This window comes from Vitis riparia, chromosome 18 (genome assembly GCF_004353265.1).
Source record: "Vitis riparia cultivar Riparia Gloire de Montpellier isolate 1030 chromosome 18, EGFV_Vit.rip_1.0, whole genome shotgun sequence".
Taxonomy (NCBI): Eukaryota; Viridiplantae; Streptophyta; class Magnoliopsida; order Vitales; family Vitaceae; genus Vitis; species Vitis riparia.
In genome coordinates, this window is record NC_048448.1 from 27,226,049 (window position 1) to 27,247,215 (window position 21,167).

The window sequence follows — 21,167 nt, forward strand, 5'->3', positions numbered from 1 at the left end:
GAGTTAAAAGGTAATCAAATCATGCAATGGAAATGGGCAATTGTTTTGTTTTTTATCTTTAGATCTTGTGATATTGTTACTAAAATAGAAGGTAAAAATATAAATTATATACCAATTATTTTAACTTTAGGAAAAAGCGCTTATTTTAATTTAAAATAAATAAATAAATAAAAAGTGATTTTATTTTAACTATATAAGACTTCATAAAAATTATCTTATTTGTAAAATATTTTCAAATGTAAAAGTAAAAAATTAAACAAATCGTTTGATCACAAGTATCCATTTAGATCCTAATTTAATTTTAAAATATTAGAATAATTCAATTACTCTAAATACTACCATTTATAATTTTTTAAATTATTAATATGATACTTTACCTTCCACGAATAAAATATGGATAAGTCAAAAAATGTCAAATCAAGATAATTTTAAACTATCCCATTTCAAACTTTTTGATGTTTGATCATGTTGAATGAAATTGGAATGGGCAAAAGTTATCAAATCAAGTTATATGTATTGTGGACATGGCCTTCGGGGCTTATTAGGCATTGTACTAGTTTATTTAATAATCCCAGACACAATATTCTACAACTTACATTATTCTTCTTATCTTAATTGAAGAGGAATACTAACTTAGTCAACAATTATTTTGAACAGAAAATAAATCATGGAAGCTAAATAATACGAATTTTCAATGAAATCATTGGCATGTTATTTCTTTGCAGCTTCAACATGGTGGCATGTCGGATGGAGGAGGCAGCATTTGAGCTTCTGGGTGTTTACCATTTTTCACTATGAGTGCAGTGTTCATGCCCCAAGTCTGATGGCGTTCTATATGGCAGTGTATGAACCACACTCCTGCAACAGAGAAAATATACCAACATTACACCTAACTTAATTGTAATATTAAGAAAAATTATTTCCTTGGTATGCAGGTTGACAGTTTCAAGGGTTTTTTCTTTTTTTTAATAAAGGACATGAGTGTTTGCAACATACCAGGGTTGGATGCCTTGAATCTGATTGCAGCCCAACCATTCTTAGGAACAGAGACGGTATTCTGAAGGGGAGGATCCACCAAATTATAGCGCAAAGGGTCACTATTTTCATCGAAATTCCCAAATCCCCATCCAACAACATAGAAACTATGTCCATGGAGATGCATGGGGTGGTATGTCCCTGCAACCACATTTGACCCTTGAAAAACAATCTCCACTGTGGAGTTATACTCTAGCACCCTTACTTCTGTTGCGCTGCTCGGCAACTCATAGACTAATGGAAGATAATCAGCTGTAAAATCGAACACCAATGGTGGAACGCTAGGAAATTTATCTTCATACACACCACTGATATTATAATAGTAAGCTTGTAGTATGTCAGTTAGAGGGAAATGGAAGCTTATGTTGTTTATACTTGCGGCGAACCGCGTCCCATTGGGCCCTGCACATGAATTATTGATGCATGGGTACGAGTTTACAGAAACAACGTAAATCAGTTTAGTGCTCACGCTCAATGGGACATTGCAAGGATGTTCTGCATCTGCTAAGCTTCGAAGGTTGGCCATGACCTGAACCGATGCATTTGTGTCATTGTATGCAGGAAAATGAGGCAAGGAAGGAAGTGAAGATGGAGTGTAGTATCCCTTGTACTGTACAATAGCTGTGGTGGTTGTGTTATCATAAAAATTACGATATTTTGGGGCAATGGAATAAGTTATAGCCGCCATGTAATAGTGATCCGGGCGTTGGTTGGCTTCTAGTAAGACATCAAAGGTTTGGCCAGGAAATATTGTGATATAATCTTGTGTCAATGGTTTCGTGTAGCTACCATCTGTTCCAACCACTGTCATTTTATGCTTGGCAATGGCGAAGAAGAGAGCCTCGTGCAAGGCAACATTGATTATGCGAAGTAGATAGGTCTTTCCATGATCCACTGTTAGCTTGAATGTGCCTGCAATTAGAAAGGGAAAGTTGTATACTTATGACTAGCCAAAAGGAAAAGAAAAATTTTCCATGAGGATCCACCAATTATTAAGTGATTGATTGATCAGGGGTGTAAATTTGGCTCCATAGTTCAAAATTATATTGGGACTAGCCTTTTCTTATGTGTTAAATCATGGCTTTACTATATTTCTCTTTATTAGCATTAAGCTTTAAATATGTTGATGTTAATAAGAAAAAGTAATACGGTTAACATACAAGAAAATGAAATCGTGTACAATTTTAAAATGGGAAGTTAAACTTTGTACCTGATTTTGAGCATGGATATAGATCACCGGGTTGTCCATTTATCAATAAAGAATCAGAGGGATTGGGGTCAGCTCCAGTTGCAAGCCCTTCATCTCGAACCGCATTCACATCACTCTTCCACCATTGTCCTGCATTTCAACAACTCCAATAATTTAAGATTTTGCTTTGCTAGTTAATTCATAATATGTAAATTAACCTTTAAAGGTAACAACACTTATACCTAATATGATGGGAACTTCTGCGTTAGGTTTGTGAAAAGGATACTTGGTTCCATTCTTAGGATAGATGATTATAGCTCCATGAACGGTGGCTCGAGTCCAATCACTATGAGCATGCCACCATAAAGTGCCTTCCTCAAAGGAAAGGATGATCTTCTGGCTAAACTTTGACCCTGGCTTAATTGGGCATTGTGTGATATACTCGGTACCATCTGTCCATGGATATCTAGGCATGGTCACCCCATGCCTGCAAAACCATAACTAAACGTTAAAACTAATACTAATTTTCAGACTAACAAAAGATGGCATGCAACAACGTATTATTATAGTAACAAGAGGCATCAACTGTATTTCAATGGAACTAAAGCAAATAGCCCTAAAGTATTGTTTTAAATTTGACTTTAATGGCAAAGCAATATATTGCAACCCCCTCTTAGAAATAAAAAAAATGTACGCCATGCAAGCATGTTGTCGCCGCTCTTTCTCTGAGACATGCACAGGACCTACCAGTGAATGGTGAGGTTTTCTTTTCCCCTGTTATAAACGTCGACAATGATCGTCTCTCCTTTTATAGCATATATAGTTGGTCCCGGAAATTTTCCATTTACTGTCAAGATGTTTTTGGTGCTACAAAGCCTTGTATATGAAGTTTCCCTCACCTACAACCAATTAAATGTTAACCATGCAATCTCATCCCAAAAGAAATATTACATGCATGAATAGTTGCATCAATCCATTCACGCAAGTGTATAACCAATTAGAAATTGATAGCATGCATGAACAACTCAACGACACTAGGGTAAGGGGTCATGCGATGGAAAATGAGAGCCATATTGCTCCCTAAATATTATGATCAGAAGGTGGCGTTAAGGCCAGAATTATATATAGTATTTACCACAAAAGTATGCCGACCGGTTGAAGCTTGGCAATGAATGCCACCACCAAAAAGTAGAAACACTAAAATTTGCAAGTGGAAAACCTTCATGATCAACCACATCTTCTTCAGAATAAAAGCCTCTTCTCTTGTCCTAAACACAACTCCTTCCTTCAATTTTCTTACTATTGTTGTATTTCTTTCATATATGTTTCATTATATAGTCATGATAATTCTCTCGGGATAAAAAATTCTTCCTCTCCACGTGTCAATATAAGAGGAAGTGATTAAATTGTATTACAACTTTGTCAATAATGATAGTTGATCACTTACCAAATGCCTGAAGAAAGCTAACAATTGTGAAAATTTCTTACAAGTTACACATTATTTTAGAATAAATTTAAAATATTCTTTCACGAGTCTTTATTCTTTCACAACCCTTATCAGGATTGGTCATGCAACTGTTTTTCATAGACAACTACTTTTAAGAATTATTTTTGTAAACATTATTTAGCAAACCCTTATCATTAGTCTTACTTGTTTACGTGTTAGTTAAGACAATTAATGGTGCTGAACCAATGATTGTGGTGGTTGGGGCCAAGTTGTTTTCATCTTGTCACTTAATACAATTAGTCATGATCATAGTTTTCTTCTAAATGGGACAAAGCTGTTTTCAAATTTTTTTCAAACTTGAGAATTGAGATTATAAAAGACATGATGACGATAAGCTGATTTGGTATTTCAGAATTTTCCATAAAAAACACAAAAATATATTTTGTAAAAAGTTGAAAATAGAATACGAATAACCCTTTGTCTTTGTCTGTTGTGAATCACTTAAAACATCTATTGGGAGTCATAGTATCTTTTTTTTCTCAACAAAAAGCAATTTAATAATAATAATAATAATAAATAATTATAGACTTAAAAAAAATATTTTTTAAAACAAATGCAATCTATAAATTATTTGTTTGTATGATATATTGATATGTATATCTTGATTAAAATGGTTTTAGTTGGCTTACAAAAACTATTATCTAAAAAAGGAAAAGAAAAAGAAAAAGTAAAATAAGAAATAATGCAAACTTTCTTGTTTGGTTTATTGTACCATATACGAAGAAAAATCATTATATAAATAAATTATGAAAATATTTATATAAATTTAAATTATTTATAAACAGAAAAAATGATGAATAAATTTTAAGACGTGTAAAAATTTGATCAAGTTAATTTAAACCTTTTTTTATTTTTTTCACCTTTTTTCTTCTATTTTTTCTCACATTTCTTTTTAAACTTTTGGAATAAATTCCCTACTATTTATGGAGCTTTAATATAATTTTTTTCTCGCTATAATGCATATTTATGCAATATTTTGAATGTATATTTTTACCTTAACAAGAAACTTCTCTTGAAAATGAAGATTATTTTCGCCTTATTTTCAAAATTGTGTTTCTATTTTTTAAATATGAAAATTACCATTTTGATTTCAAAACAATGAGCCATTTTTAAAAGATATTTTAGAAAATAGTTTTTTAGATATATTAATCATGACACTCAAAGATCAAAGAGACCTTGGTCATTTCACTTGTCAAACCCAAGAGTCCAACACATGAATGACCTTAACTAACAAATCCAACAAGTAATTAGTTAACAACTTCCTCAAATTGATTCATAACAATGATTAGAGTATAAATAAATAAACAAATTATAAATTTCTAACCCAAAACTAATTAAAAATATCTAAATAATGAATTCAAAGATCATCCCAAACACTTTAAAGAGTTTTAGAAATCAATACTAAATTCAATATTAATTTAAAACTCCTAAATAATTAATTATAAAGAAAATTTCAAAAGAAACACCCTTCTTATCTTGATTTTTTTCTCATTAATATCACTTGTACCTAACAAGTGAAATAATATAGAAGGGTGAACTTAAAACTTGGTTATGAAAAATTGTTCAATAAGAAGGATAAAGTATAGTACGAAGTTAAATCCAAAATTTGAAATATCAATCAACACAGATATATTGGTACTTGAATTTTACAGATATATCAAAAATATTGAAGAAATATCGATGGATATTTTGACAAAAATATTGGTGAGGCGAAAATCATTCAAAATTCATGACAATATTTGGAAAAATTCCAAAAAATGATAAAAATAAATAAAAATACGCATATTAAAGTTATTTTCTAAGTATAATTGACATAGATATGATCAAAGATAAAAATATTAGTAAGGATATATCGGTCTTAATAATTTATTATTTATCTAATCAAATTAATTAAATTTTATAAAATATTAGAACTCATTATTATTTTTTTATTTTAGTATTTTTTGAATAAATTTATATTTTTAATATTTTAAAATAAAAAATTCAAAATTAAATAAAATTAAAAGGATAAATATAAAAATTTTAAAAGTAAAGTGATAGTAATTTTTTAATATAGGATTAATGATATAAATGATGATATATTTAATATTAAAACTATAATTTATTTAATTTAGATGCATTCAATAATATAAGATAAATTATGATATATATATATATGATTTTTTTAATATTTATATTTTTTATATTTAATTATCATATAAATGATATTAAAAAATACTTGTTAAGAAAATTATAATGATAGTTTTTATATATTTATTAATCAATTAAATAAAATTTAAAATAAAATAATTAAAATTTATTTATTTATTCTTTTAATAATGAACTTTAACATATTTATCATCAACGTATATTAACAAATGAAAACTTCGCCCAATGATAACTAGGCTTGGACCCAAGCCTTTTGGCATGGGTTCTCAAATCCCTCCAAAGCCAACAACATGAAATTTGAAAGGCCTGACACGCGTTGACCAGAGTTAGTTGAAGGGCTTGGTGCGTTGACTGGTGTTTGACTTACCAAAAAATCGATAGATGCCGATATTTCAATGATATTCTAGAAAAATCGCCGAAAGATCGCCCAAGCAACTTTTGGCGTAGAATATCGTGTTGGCCTCCTCCAATAAGCGACAACATTTCAAATCATGGTTAAATCCTAGGAGATATCGCATCTTTATAAAAAAAAAAATGATAATTAGCAGTTCATTTAATTCAATAGTTAAATTCACTTTCTTCAAAATATTACACATTTTCAATTTAAAGATAAAACTAAATAATATACTTTTCATATTTAAATTATATTTAAAAAAAATTATAAACAAACATTTTACCCTGACTCATTAATAATAACATTGTGCCCAAATAGTAGAACTTGTATTAAGTGACTATATGATCAAACAAACTTTTACTATTTAGTAAAAAAAAACTCTTAAAGATTTTTTTTAAAAAAAAAAAAAATTATTTCAAACCATATATAGTTTGAGAGGGTTTTTTTAATGAAAATTAAAATATATTTTAAGCTATATGTATAGTTATTATTGTCAATTTTATTTTCCATTCTCATTCTCATTATTACCTAACATTGAAATGGAAACAAACATTCATTTTGACTTTACATTCCTCGATGCTTTCAAACATAAGAATTGAAATGGATAGATTTATTACTAATCAAGGAAAAATAGGAATTGAAATAAAGGTCATGTTTGGTAATTGCTTTTGAAAACAATTTTTGAGAAAAAAAATTTTTTAATTGTTCAATATCTCGTGAAAAAAATGTCTATTTGGGAACTTGAAATGTTTTTAACCCACTTCTATGGTTTTACATATGTTTTAAATATAATTTTTATTTACATTGCTTTATTTTTTTATCATTCCTCATATTTATATTATTATTTTTTAAAATAGCCCTCAAAAAAATAACTTAAAATAATTAAAAGATGTTATCTAAAAACATCCTATTAATAATTTTTAAAAGCAAAAAACTATTTTCTATTTTTTGATTGTCAAACATGGTTTCTTGTTTTTTGTTCTAAAGAATAGGAAATTGTTTTAAAAAATGATTACCAAAAAGATCTATCCATTCTCATTCCCCATTCCCATGTACCAAATATGACCTTAATGACTTATATTTTAGTCAGTTTTATATTGATATACAAAGAAAAATCATGCTTCAACTAAATGCATATGAACTAATATTAGAAAAATCACTTTTAGTAGGGTTGAAAGAAAATAAGTTAATATTAAATAGTTGAACATTTGCTCCATTGAGAAGTGTTTCTAAATTTCAAAAGTAATATTTGTAGGAAAACTTGGGATTACCTTTTTGGAATACCCAATATCCAAAAAAAACAGTTGTTTCACTGTTTAATTCTTTACCCTAAGTCATGAATGGAACCACACTAAAATCAAGAATCACTTTGTTCCACAACACAGTCTTTCACCTTCTTTTTTAGAGAACTTTTCTTCCCGAGTTCTCTCTGTCTTTCTCTTCCAGAGAAAAGTTTATTGGGGTGATTTTTGGGCAATTTCTAGTAGTTTTCAACTCCCAAAAACTGCTTCACCCTTGATCTCTTATTTAGTTAGATCGGGTTAGGTCACCCCGACTTGAGCACCCACCCAACTCCAACAATATTTAAGTATTCAATAAAGTAAATGATTAAATTACTATGAACAAGTATAATGATCAAAACAAAAATTTTACTCTTTTTTATTTTAATATAAAATCCAACCTCTAATTGAACAAATCATTAACCATTTAAAAAATATTCTTAATATCTTAATTTTCTTTTTGTATTTTTGAAAGTTCATTTTTATTTTAACTAGATCAAATAATATTTGTATAATAATGCCTTTAATCTACATTTTTTATGAGTAATACCAAATAAACATCTCAACAAATATTATATAAGATGATCATTAATTTCACAATCTTCATTTTATTCATGTTATTCTTCTTTATCTAGTGATTTAATTATGAGTTGTAAAATGAACAAGGAACTCTATAGTTATAATCTCACCTAAAAAGTTGGGGAAGCTATCTCTACATTTATGGTTCATGCATGAAATAAATTGTTTTTGTACTTGCATCATCAAAGATGCATGTATGTCTAGGAATGGCAAAAGAATCTATGAGGTTGGGAAAAGAATGAAAAAAAATTTATATTTTGTTTTAATTCATTTCATTTATTTTTTATATTCTATATAAAAATTATATATATATATAGCTTTTAAACTAATTTTAATTATATTTTCTTTCATATTTTCTATAATAAATAAATAAATAAACATTTTTTAATATTTCAACTATAACGAGTTGGGCATAATTAACTTAAACTAAGTCAAATGTTTTTTAAAACAGTTTTAAAGAACTCCTCTAGTGCTCCAGTGCTACAGAGAGCACTTAAGCACTCCCTGGAGCACTCAAGTATGATAAAATTCTCTAGAATTCTGAAGCTTTGATTTTCCAACTTTTAAAAGCTTTATTTTGGGAAAATTCTAAATTCGATCCACCAAGATCTTGGCCCTATAAATACCTTGCACAAAGAGGATTTTCTCTTTTTGATGCAAATGTTTCAAAAAACCTAATTTGCCTTCTTGTTCCCAAAACTCTAAAAGATGATTGTCTTCACTTTTACTAGGTGGAGAAAGAGATTCACATCTCTACAAACCCTAAAGTAAGATTCACTAGGAGCATAAGTGGTGTTGTACTACAAATGTGAAGTATGGTAGAGGTGATGGGAAGTAAGACTTAGGGATAGCTTCCACTAGATAAAACTGTGTACTATACTTTCGAATAGTGGATTTGTAATCGGATGTCTTTGACCCCATGAATTTTACATATGCATGTTGTGTGAGTGGTTTTCCATGTAATAAATCTTGCATTCTTGTATTGAATATTTTTAGGCTTTCCTAAATCGAAAGGATTAATTTAAAATAATTAATTTTTGAGCCTAAGAGGTTCAAAATGTTACCTAAACTGGATCAACTAACTTTCAATGAGGAAAACTCAAATTACAGAATTTGCACTTTCAGCCAACGCAACTGGGCTTAGACAAATTGAAGAGTAAATATCCTTTCAAATCAACCAACTAGCCTTTCATCCATGGAGGGCTTCTCCAATTTAAAGATCATGAAAACCTCTCAAAGCATTTCTAAAGAAAAATAAGAGCATTGGCTCACCCTAAGGGTTCCTTGGAGAGGCTTTGATCTTAATCTTCCCCATGAGTTGTTGAAAGGGTCTTTAACAACTTGGATTGGATTGGATGGAGCATTTATATGAACTAAAAATGATAAATATTATAACTACTCAAAAGACATTTTCATAGAATTGTCAACCTGCATATCATTTAGTTAACCAAATCTTAAAACGTTAGTCACATCCATGGCCAAAATTAAGTAAAGGCTAAACACAGATAGAAGAGAATCATCGGGACGCTCTCCTTAGCTCTACCGAGCTAGCTAACAACCTTGAACAGAATATTGCTCGAGCAGTCCATGACTACTATTAAAAGGAAAAACTTAACCTATAAAAAATATGAAGAACAAGAAGCATAAAAAGAAAATATAGGCTAAAATAAAATGGTTCAATTTGGGAATCAACTGCCATGCAATATATGACTAAATTCTCAGCTAGATTCTTATGAGTTCTAACCTCCAAAAGCATCAAATGCAGAAGAAAAACCATGCAAAAGAGAAACCAATAAGACAATAAAAATATGATAGTTTCATCTCTACCTTTCAAGTTTGAGCATCTTGTGTTGATGCATCCTCTCAATGTAGAAGTGGCTTGCTTCATTATATCAGCATTGTAAAGAGAAGATGTGTAAGCTCACCGTAATCTTTAATAGTGAAGAAACTTGAATTCTCATCAGTAGTGCTGCACTGGAATTTTGGTTGATTGTCTTCGTTCTCATCTTGTTCATATAGTAGATGAACCCCACACTTCTTCACCTCATAAGATGGGCCATAGACTTGGAATGAAGCTTGAATTTGACTCAGCATATTTAGCCCATTGCTGTGGCCAATCCCAATTCGAGAAATTGGTTGATACCCAAGCCACATGTGATCTGATTTAATGAATCTGTGCCCTTCATCCGAAGAATTCTGGTGTTCTGGATTGATGGGAACAAAAAGGAGGATAGTATTACCTTGAAACAAATTCAAATGACAAAATATATTACTAGGGCAATCATGGACAGCACCCTTAACTACAAAAATGGCGCACACAACCAATCCCGTCAACCTAGCATTACACCGATTTGGAGGCATATGTATCATTACTGTGGAGCCTATACTCTGTTGGCTGAACCACTCAGGAATTCAACTTCCAGGAACAAAAGTGCTGGATTCAATATGTGGAGTATATGGCACCATCTGGGTCATGAAAATCAATGTCAAGTTATATGGAAATAATATAGGAGTAGTGCTCAAAAGAGTATAATCATTATTCCATAGGATTTAATTGATTTACTTTTACAATATGATCAAGAGAGAGAGGAGAGAAACCTGGATTGGGAATTGAAATCTTGGTAATTTATTTGCTAGACTTTGCATTTCCCTTAATGTAGCTACCACAAAGTTGCTGCTTTCATTCTCAGACAGTCTGAAGCAATTAGAAAATGCGAATTGGAGGCCCCCACATTCCTTGGATCTGTAGACACTTGATGGACACAAAATGTTTTCCAGGACTGTGCAGTCATGGGCATCTATTTCTTCTATACTTGATGGAAGCTCTGGTAATGATTGAAGTCTCTTGCAATAACCCAACCTAAGGCCTTTGAGCTGTGAAAGTTGATTGAGGCTTGCAGGTAGAGTAATAAGATTGTTTCTGCTCAGATCTAAATATTCCAATGAGCAGAGAGAGCTAAGTCACTGGGAATTGCTCCTTCCAATATGTTGCAATCACTTAGATTTAACTTTCTTAGGGATCTTAAACCAAAGAAAGAAGGCAGTTGCAAAACCCCAGAGCGTGGAATTTCTCTGGGCAATAACTGGAAAGAGAGGAGTCAATCCCTTGGCTTGGATTCTAGTCCTTTAAATCCCTCATATGATAATACTTCAAGGTTTTCCAAAAGAGAAATAAAGGGTGGCAGCTCTTTTATAGCAGTTCCAGCTGCTTCAAGCTTCTCTAAACCTTGTAGGCTCCCCAAACCCTCTGACAAATTGTCTAGTTTTGAGCAACCATATAGAATAAGAGAATGAAGAGATTTCAACTTACAAATGCCATGTGGAAGAATTGCAAGGCTTTTGCATTCTCTCAGATTCAACAGAACAAGTCCACTTAGATGTTGGATTGATGAAGGTAGTTCTTTTATAGCAGTTCCATCTAAAAAGAGTTCCAACAAACTCCCCATATTTTCCAAGCCCTCTGGAAGCTCTTTGAGTTTTAAGCAATCTGAGAGAATAAGAATTTCAAGGGATCTCAACTTATAAATGCATCTTGGTAATGACTCAAGGTTTTGACAGTTCCTTGTTATCAGCTACACGTTCACCACTCTGAAGTGGTCCAACACCTGACCACGTCCTCCACCAGATCTCGCGTCCGCTGTAGTTAAGGAGCATGTTCCACAAACTGCTCATAGTGGTGGCAAAATAAGGAACAACGTAGTTTGATGGGAAGCCACAGTTATATAGATTAGTCTTGGTCCCGAACTCCTCTCTCTCTGCTGTTTTTCCTTCAGTAATACACCATCTCATAAGACAGATCAAAGCTTGGAAATCTGAGACTTCACCAACTACAATTCAAAAACAATGGCTGGAGATAAGTAGATGATCCTAAATTTTTTTTTCGAAAATGATTTTTATGGCAGAAGTTTTATATGCTTGGATTGAATATATTGCACGTAAATTCTTTCATTTGGTATCAGAGTCGTTCAATCTTGTTTCTGCCTTGTATTGATTTTGCTTGAGATACTTTGTTATATTTTATGATCTCTCAACTACTGCTACTGCCACTATAATATATTTTTTTTGCTAAAGCCGGCTCTAGATGGTGAGCCTCCACCCAATCTATGAGCCCAAGAAATGCTCCTTGGTCACTGTTCTTTCTAGGTAGTCATGCACTACATCTACCACCACGTCGCCATCTCTTGCCGGACTCGGCATTGGCATCAAGGACCCAGAATCCGTCACCAATGGGGTGGCCAAACCTCCATTTTGCTCCACCACTTGGACCGTCCACATATATGTTCCATCTCCAAAGCAAACGACCTCACACACTCCTTCCTTTCGAAAGTGATGATAACAAAAATCGGCCAATCTGCGACCATCCCTTCCCATTTAGAACCCGACCATCACCGACGCCGGTATAGGGGCCTTCCCTTTCGAATAGAAAGCGATCTCTGGTAACTTGGATTACTTCTGAGGCGTGGAAAGGCTCGCGGGTGAACTCCCAGTGGAGCTCTCGTAGAGGCGGGAATGGAGGAATCAGAGCTACACTCTGGTGGAAACAGCCTGTCCCGTTTGTGGTGGCTGTTGACGCCGTTGCGGCCAGCCATATTGATCTGGCTGGTGATAACAAAAGCTGATGTTGACGCCGCGCGTGGAAGCACCGCGTGTGGTAAGGGCTTTACCTGTCGTGTGATGCAGGCAGCTCCATGGCTTGGACTGCAGCCGGTGATGGTACAATCCACGTGGGTGGCAGTGAACATGTCACTATCAATGTCGATGCAGTCCACGCAGGTCGTGGTGTGCATGGCAATGTTGGTGATGAAGCAGTCCACGAGGCGGCGGAAAATTAGGATGGTGGGTTCACTGCAGGTGTTATTAATTTGTTGAACCTAGAGAAAGATTGGATTTCCACTGAAGCCCACTAAAGTTTTGGGCCTTGATATAAGTGGCTTTTGGGCCATTAGGCTCAATGCATGGCCAATGGCCCATTTTACAAAATAAAGGAGCTTTAAGTGTTGGGTCATGGGTTAAATATGAAATTTGGGCCAATTTAGGCTCTTATGGCCCGGTTGTAATAAATTTTGTATGGACTTAGGTAGCTAATCACAATATGAAATCCTTTTAAATTAATTTTAAATTATTATGTGATTTTTATACATGCAAATTAAATTATTTTGTTCTAATTTATATGTTTGTATGTGTAAAAATGTAGCCTAAATTTGAATTAGATAAATTAAAGTTGTAGCTTTAATTGCATGCAATTGTTGCCTAAATTTGTGATAAATATATTAATTTTATATCATATAATGTCTAGTGAACCATATAATTTTAAATAATTAAAGAATAGTCACAACATCCTTAATTATATAAAATTATATATTAAGTAAATAGGGATCATATTATGGACATTAATTGTAACTAATTAAATAAATATGACGATTTTACCCCATAGGGATTTCATTATGTTTATATAATTAATTAGTATAAAATATTAATATTAATTTTTCCTAATTTACCCACAGGAGTTAGGAAGAATTAATTTAATAGGTTTATCATGAAGCTTATAGATAGAAAATATCAAACTATTCATAATAAATTTTACAAATTCAGTAAAAATAGTTTGATAAAATATATCATAAAGTTAATGAATTTGATTAAATTAAAGATTTAGCCCACAGACAATTTTTAATAAAAATTAGATTCAATTTTTTAAGCGTGTTTTACATTAGTAAAACATGAATTTAATTAAAGTCTCAAATATTAATAAGTTTGTAATCTTTTGTGCAGTTTTACCTAGCATATCTGATATTCATTGTGAGGTTCCCGAAATCAGGGGAGATAACTTTAAGATATGGAAGAAGAGAATTCTTCTTCAATTAGGGTGCATGGACATAGACTATGCCATAAGGAAAGACGAACCACATAAGATCACTGATACCAGCACACCTAATGAAATTCTATTGTACGAACGCTGGGATAAATCTAATTGCCTCAGTGTGATGTACATTAAGACAAAAATTAGTGTTGGTATACGTGGTTCAATCGAGCAACATGAGAATGTCCGCGAATTGCTAAAGGCTATTGACGAGCAATTCATCACTTCAGATAAAGCCTTGGCAAGCACCCTAATTATGAAGTTCACATCCCTGAAGCTCACCGGTATAAGAAGTGTACGCAAACACATCATGGAGATGAGGGACATAATGGCTCAATTAAAGAAGCTTGAGGTAGAAATGTTTGAATCCTTCTTGGTGCACTTTATCCTTAACACTCTTCTGCCTCAGTATGGACCTCTCAAAATCTCTTACAACACACATAAGGATAAGTGGTTTATCAATGAATTGATGACCATGTGTGTTCAAGAGGAAGGAATGTTAATGATGGAACAAGGAGAAAGTGTTATGCTGGTGACGCAAAGAAAGGAAAGAAAGGAAAATCTCAAGCCAGTCAGAAAGGGAAACAACAAATTCCTGCCAAATCTGACATTAAGAAAGACGAAAAGTGTTTCTTCTGTAAAAAAGAAAGGACATGTGTAGAAGAAATGTCTGAAATTCTAGAAATGGCTTGAGAAGAAAGGTAACCCTACCTCATTTGTTTGTTATGAATCTAATATGGTTAATGTAAATACCAACACATGGTGGATTGATTCTGGATCTACAATCCACATTTCAAATTCCTTGTAAAGTATGTAAAACCTAAGGAAACCAATGAGAAGTGAGCAATTCATCTTATTCGGAAACAAGATGGGCTCGCATGTGGAAGCCATAGGGAAATGTTATTTAACTTTAAATGGTGGTTTTGTTTTGGAATTGCAAAGAACCTTTTATGTACCAAGTTTCTCATGAAACTTGATTTCAGTTTCTAGACTTGTACCGTTTGGATATTCCTTTCATTTTTCAGAAACATCTTTTAGTTTGAATTATAAATCTTATTGTGTTGGGAATAGTATTTTGTCTGATGGTCTTTATTGCATATTCTTACAAAATGATACCACTTATAATACATTATATGTCCAAACTGGCATTAAGAAATGTGTTATTAATGAGGATTCCTCTACATTGTGGCACTGAAGATTAGGTCATATCTCCATAGATAGAATCAAAAGGTTGGTAAATGATGGGGTGCTTAGTACTCTAGATTTTACTGACTTTGAGACTTGTGTGGACTGCATTAAGAGAAAGCAGACCAACAAGTCAAAGAGAGGTGCTACTAGGAGTTCCGTCATACTAGAGATCATACATACTGATATATGTAGTCTAGACATGGACTCTCACGGTCAGAAATACTTCATCTCTTTCATAGATGATTTCTCACGATACATATATCTCTACATACTTCATAACAAAAATGAAGCATTAGATGCCTTTAAGGTTTTCAAAGCAGAAGTGGAGAAACAATGTGGTAAACAAATTAAGATCGTGAGATCAGATAGAGGTGGAGAAGATTATGGTAGATACTTGGAAGATGGACAAGCACCTGGGCCATTTGCGAAGTTTCTTCAAGAGCATGGGATTGTTGCCTAATACACCATGTCTGGTTCTCTGGACCAAAATGGTGTAGCAGAAAGAAGAAACTGAACTTTATTGGACATGGTGAGGAGTATGCTTAGCAGCTCAAAACTTCCTAAATTCTTGTGGACTAAAGCACTTAAGACAACAATGTATATATTAAACCGAGTTCCAACCAAGGTTGTCCCAAAGACGCCATTTGAGTTATGAAAAGGTTGGAAATCGAGTTTGCGACATATGCACGTTTGGGGATGCTCGTCTAAAGTGAGAATTTATAATCCACAAGAGAAGAAATTGGACCCAAGGACTATTAGTGGGTATTTCATTGGATATGTTGAAAAGTCTAAGAGGTATAGATTTTACTGTCCATCTCACAACACTAGGATTGTGGAATCAAGAAATGCTAAATTTCTTAAATATGACTTGGTTAGTGGGAACGATCAATTCAAAAACATAGTTTCTGATATTGATCATACAAAGTCTCAACCTTCCACTTCAAGTGATAGATTGTTTGTTATTCATAACACCCCTCAAGTTCAAACGGGTGTAGAACGAACAATCGCTGAAGTTCAACAAGTCATTGAAATTCCACAAGCTGTTGACAACATTCTAGTAGATCAAGTTGATTAGGAATTGCCTGACACTTCTGAACAACAAGTTGAATCTCATACTTCCTTAGAAGATATTGGTGCAACCTTAAGAAGGTCTACTCAAACTAAGGGGTCAGCAATTCCTAGTGATTATGTAGTGTATCAACAAGAATCTGACTACAATATAAGAGCCGAAAATGATCTCGAATCCTTTTCACAAGCCATGAGTTGCAAAGAATCAAAATTGTGGTACAATGCCATGAAGGATGAGATGAGTTCCATGAGGTGCAACGATGTTTGGGACCTTGTTGAGTTGCCTAATGGTGCAAAAGCCATTGGTTGTAAATGGGTTTTTAAGACAAAGAAAGACTCATTAGGTAACATTGAGATATACAAGGCCAGAGTTGTTGCAAAGTAGTTCACTTAGAAAGAAGGAATCGAGTACACGAAAACCTTTTCTCCTGTATCTAAGAAAGATTCCTTGCACATTATATTGGCATTAGTAGCCCACTTTGATTTGGAATTGCAACAAATGGATGTGAAAACTGCATTTCTTAATGGAGAACTAGAGGAGGAGGTTTACATGAAACAACATGAAGGATTCCCTTCTAGTGATGGTGAGCAATTGGTTTGCAAGCTTAAGAAATCCATATATGGTTTAAAACAAGCATCCCACCAATGGTATTTAAAATTCCATAACATAATTTCTTCATTTGGTTTTGTAGAAAATGTTATGGATCAATGCATATACCTTAAGGTCAGTGGGAGTAAAGTTTGTTTTCTTGTTTTATATGTGGATGACATCTTACTTGCAACCAATGATAAGGGTTTATTTCATGAGATGAAACAATTCCTCTCTAAAAATTTTGACATGAAAGATATGGGTGAGGCATCTTATGTCATTGGAATTAAGATCCATGAGACAAATTTCAAGGTATCTTAGGTCTATCACAGGGAACCTATATCAATAAAGTTTTAGAGAGATTTCGGATGAAGGATTATTCACCTAGTGTTTCTCCTATAGTGAAGGGAGATAGGTTCAATCTAAACCAATGCCCGAAAAACAATTTAAAGGTATTTGGCTACTCAGATTCAAACTTTGCTGGTTGTGTTGATTCACGTAAATCAACATCTGGATACATTTTTATATTGGTCGATGGAGCTATATCTTGGAGGAGCGTTAAGCAACCCTTGACTGCTACTTCTACTATGGAAGTTGAGTTCATATCCTATTTTGAGGCTACTTCACATGGTGTATGGCTTAAGAGTTTCATTTTTGGGCTTAGAATTATGGATTCAATTTCTAGGCCATTGAGTATATATTGCGACAATTTAGCTACAGTCTTTATGGCAAAGAACAATAAAAAGTGGAAGTCGAAGCAAGCACATCGACATTAAGTATCTAGCCATAAGAGAACATGTTAAAGAAAAGAAAGTGGTTATTGAGCACATTAGCACTAAATTGATGATCATTGATCCTTTGACTAAGGGCATGCCACTGTTGAAATTCAAGGATCATGTAGTAAACATGGGACTTAGTTCCCTTGTATAGTTTCTATTGTACAAACTCTTATTATGATGTTTTCTCATATTAATGTGCACCTTTATTTAATTTTGAGAAAATTCAACTTCATTGGACCAAAAATGAACATAGGGTTTATTCATTAAGTAATATTTCCACATAAAGAATAATGTTAAGAAATGAATACACTGTAATACATGGAAGGTAACACTCGTTATATAGAGGACTTATCGCCATGATTCATGTATTTGTTACTTAATGCAGATAATTGATGGACTAAGATAGGACATTAGGTTAAAGGTGTGGACCAAGTGGGAGAATGTTGTTAGCTACACGTTCACCACTCTAAAGTGGTCCAACACCTAACCACGTCCTCCACCAGATCTCGTGTCCGCTGCGGTTAAGGAGCATGTTCCACAAACTGCTCATAGTGGTGGCAAAATCAGGAACAACGTGGTTTGATGGGAAGCCACAGTTATATAGATTAGTCTTGGTCCTGAACTCCTCTCTCTCTGCTGTTTTTCCTTCAGTAATACACCATCTCATAAGAGAGATCAAAGCTTGGAAATCTGAGACTCCACCAACTACAATTCAGAAACAATGGCTGGACGTAAGTAGATGATCCTAAATTTTTTTCAGAAATGATTTTTATGGTAGAAGTTTGATATGCTTAGATTGAATATATTGCATGTAAATTTTTTCATTCCTCGGATTTAATAGAACAAGTCCAGTCAGATATTCAATCAACAATCATTTTCTCATTTTTTTATAAAAAAAAAATTTGGTGGCTTTTTCAAAAAATTTCGGGTTATAAAATTACAACATGGGATTGCAAAAGCATAAACTAATAGCACAAACTAAATTGGATTAACCTAAGTAGCTCAAGAAACTTATAAACCAAAAGCAATTATTTATGAGTGCATAAAATAACACAATCAAAACAACCTAAACATGATAAATTAAATAATACCATATAACCTAAACCAATCAAAAGTAAAACATGGGATTTTATAATAACTAGAAATTTCTAAAGGAATGAGGCTAAAATCAATAAAAGGAGTAAATGTTAGAACTGTCAAACATAAATTAAATATCATGTGATCTCAAGATAATAACTAAAACTCCTAAGGCAAATAGGCTAAAAGAAAAAAAAAATAAAAGGTTAGATGTTAAAACTATCAAACTTTTACAAGATAAGATTTTTTATTTTTATTTTTTATTTTTGAAAAAAAAATCCTCATAGAGAACATTCTAGTAACATGAGACCTAGCACGACAAAAGCAAGTAAATACTAAATTTACTAAACTTTATAAGATGAAAAATTATAAAATATGCAGTGTATTCCAATCACAAGAAGCTATGAACAATGAATAAGTAAAAAAGCAAATAAAATAATATGAAAACAAAACAAACTGGATAAGATAAGGATTTAAATATCATGGCTAAATACAAGAATAAATTTTAGAATTGTAAACTATTCAAAATGAGACTTTTAAAATGCATGGCAAACAATCAATACATGAAGTTTTAAATGAACAATGATGATCTCTAGCTTTGATTCCAAAAACCCAATAATCTTAACAAATAAAAATCTATAAAAAAAATTAAAAAAAAAAACAAATTTCAAAAATCTTACCTCCCAAATACCTCCAGAATTCTCTTAGATCATGGCTTCAAGATGCGCATTATCATGGACTGAGCCACTCTTCAGAAAATGTGCTTCAAGATCTCCTTTTCACAGGTTGAAAACCTTCTTCTTCAAGAATGCTAAATGAGAAAATTGTTCCCCCTCCTCTAAGTTGGATATTCTTTTTTTTTTTCTTTTTTTCTTCATGAAAAGTCAATATCCCCCTTTCAGAATCACCAGTCTATCTCTCTTAAAGAAAAGTGTTCCCCCTTCTCCCAAAAAACCACTAGCCGATTTTTTCTCTCTTTTTTTTAAAAATAAAAATAAAAAAATTGGATGGTATTCTTTATGGCTAAATGGTGCACTTGATCTCTTAAAAATCTGCTGCTTGTGCTTAGGAGGAAAGATCCCCCAATGGTGTGTGGTAGAGGCTCTTAAAATGCATGGACTCTGGCCCCTCCAATGGTGAATGCATGCTATAGATTTTTAAGTGGTAGATCCACTTTCTAATGGTGGTTCTATTCCCTCCAAGTGGGTTGGGAGTTCTTCTTCACTCCTATATTTCTTTTTCCTTCTCTTTAAAGACGTGAATTCTTTCTTCTTCTTTTTCTCTGTCTTTTTTTTAAAAAAAAAAGAATAAGAAAAAAAAACCTTCTCTTATCCAAAAATACTAGCCCCATTTTCATTGGCCTTTGGCAGTTGTCCCATGCATGGAGGACTCCTCATTTCTCCAAATTCTATGTTTCCTCCAAAAAAAATCCTTTTTGAATTTTAAAAAAAAAACAATATGTGCATATTACCAAGGAGTCCTACTTTTTTTGAAAACTTTTTCACTCCTATTTAACTCTCTAGTGATTTTCAATCATGCTCAAAAGAGTTTTCTTTCTTCTCAAAGTCTTACAAGAATCAACTCTTCTTATCCGTTGGTAGATTTCCTTAAAAAAAAAAAGAAATCAAATAAATAAATAAATAATTCAAAGAATGATAAAATAATAATAATAATAATAATAATCAATAAATGAATAAATAGAAAGGTAACAAATAACTAAACAAATAAAAGTGATTGATAATAATGATAATAATAATAATAATAATAATAATAATAATAATAATAATAATAATAATAAATAAATAAATAAATAAATAAGTAAATAAGAAAAATGAGTCATGCAGCCATGCAAGTCATACAAATCACGCTGAGAATGTCTAATGGGTCAAGTGTGCCTAAGTGGGCTTAAGTGACCTAGATGGGTCTAAGGTGGTGCCTGATGGGCTAAGTGTACCTAAATGGGCCTAAGTGAACCTAGATGGACCTAAGGTGGTGTCTAATGGGTCAAGTGTGCCTAAGTAGGCCTAAGGTGGTGCCTAATGGATCAAGTGTGCCTAAGTGACCTAGGTGGGCCTAATAAGTCTTAATAGTCCAAGATGGTGCCTAATGGGTCGGGTATACCTATATGGGCCTAGAATGAGTCTTGGTGGCCTAATTGAGTCTAACCTAAAGTGCACCTAAGTAAAGCCTAATCTAAACTTGAAAGGCGGCCAAGGTCATAATGAGGAATCGGATAAACCCCTCAACCAAAGTCTCCAAAGTGGCTTAGAAAAGATAAGCTACATAAGTAGTAATGGGCTATCAGGGAATTGTTGTAAAGAACCGAATGAAAACCTAATAGGACATATGCTAGGAAGGCAAAATGGAGGGTCTACAGATACAAACAATATGAAAAAAAAATATAAGAAGAATATGAAGAATGATACAAACAATGTGAGACATAGTATGAAGAATGTGAAACCTTGTATGAACAATGT

General features: G+C 32.7%; 1 protein-coding gene across 1 annotated transcript; it reads right to left on the bottom strand.

Moving 5' to 3' along the window:
* Positions 1–530: 530 nt before the first annotated feature.
* Positions 531–3,502, bottom strand: LOC117906311 (laccase-14-like). Its single transcript, XM_034819301.1, has 6 exons — positions 3,360–3,502; positions 2,972–3,123; positions 2,467–2,711; positions 2,246–2,374; positions 997–1,947; positions 531–858 (listed from the first exon to the last, which is right to left on the bottom strand). The coding sequence occupies exons 1-6, from the start codon at positions 3,459–3,461 to the stop codon at positions 728–730; spliced, it is 1,710 nt and encodes a 569-aa protein (XP_034675192.1). The 5' UTR covers positions 3,462–3,502; the 3' UTR covers positions 531–727.
* Positions 3,503–21,167: the final 17,665 nt, after the last annotated feature.

Bases quoted from the DNA above. Each gene is read 5' to 3' on its own strand.
- LOC117906311 (XM_034819301.1), bottom strand. From the start codon at position 3,461: ATGTGGTTGATCATGAAGGTTTTCCACTTGCAAATTTTAGTGTTTCTA. The intron at 2,712-2,971 runs GTAGGTCCTGTG...ATGGTTTTGCAG, and splicing joins GAAAACCTCACCATTCACTG to GCATGGGGTGACCATGCCTA. The intron at 1,948-2,245 runs GTACAAAGTTTA...TTCTAATTGCAG, and splicing joins ATATCCATGCTCAAAATCAG to GCACATTCAAGCTAACAGTG.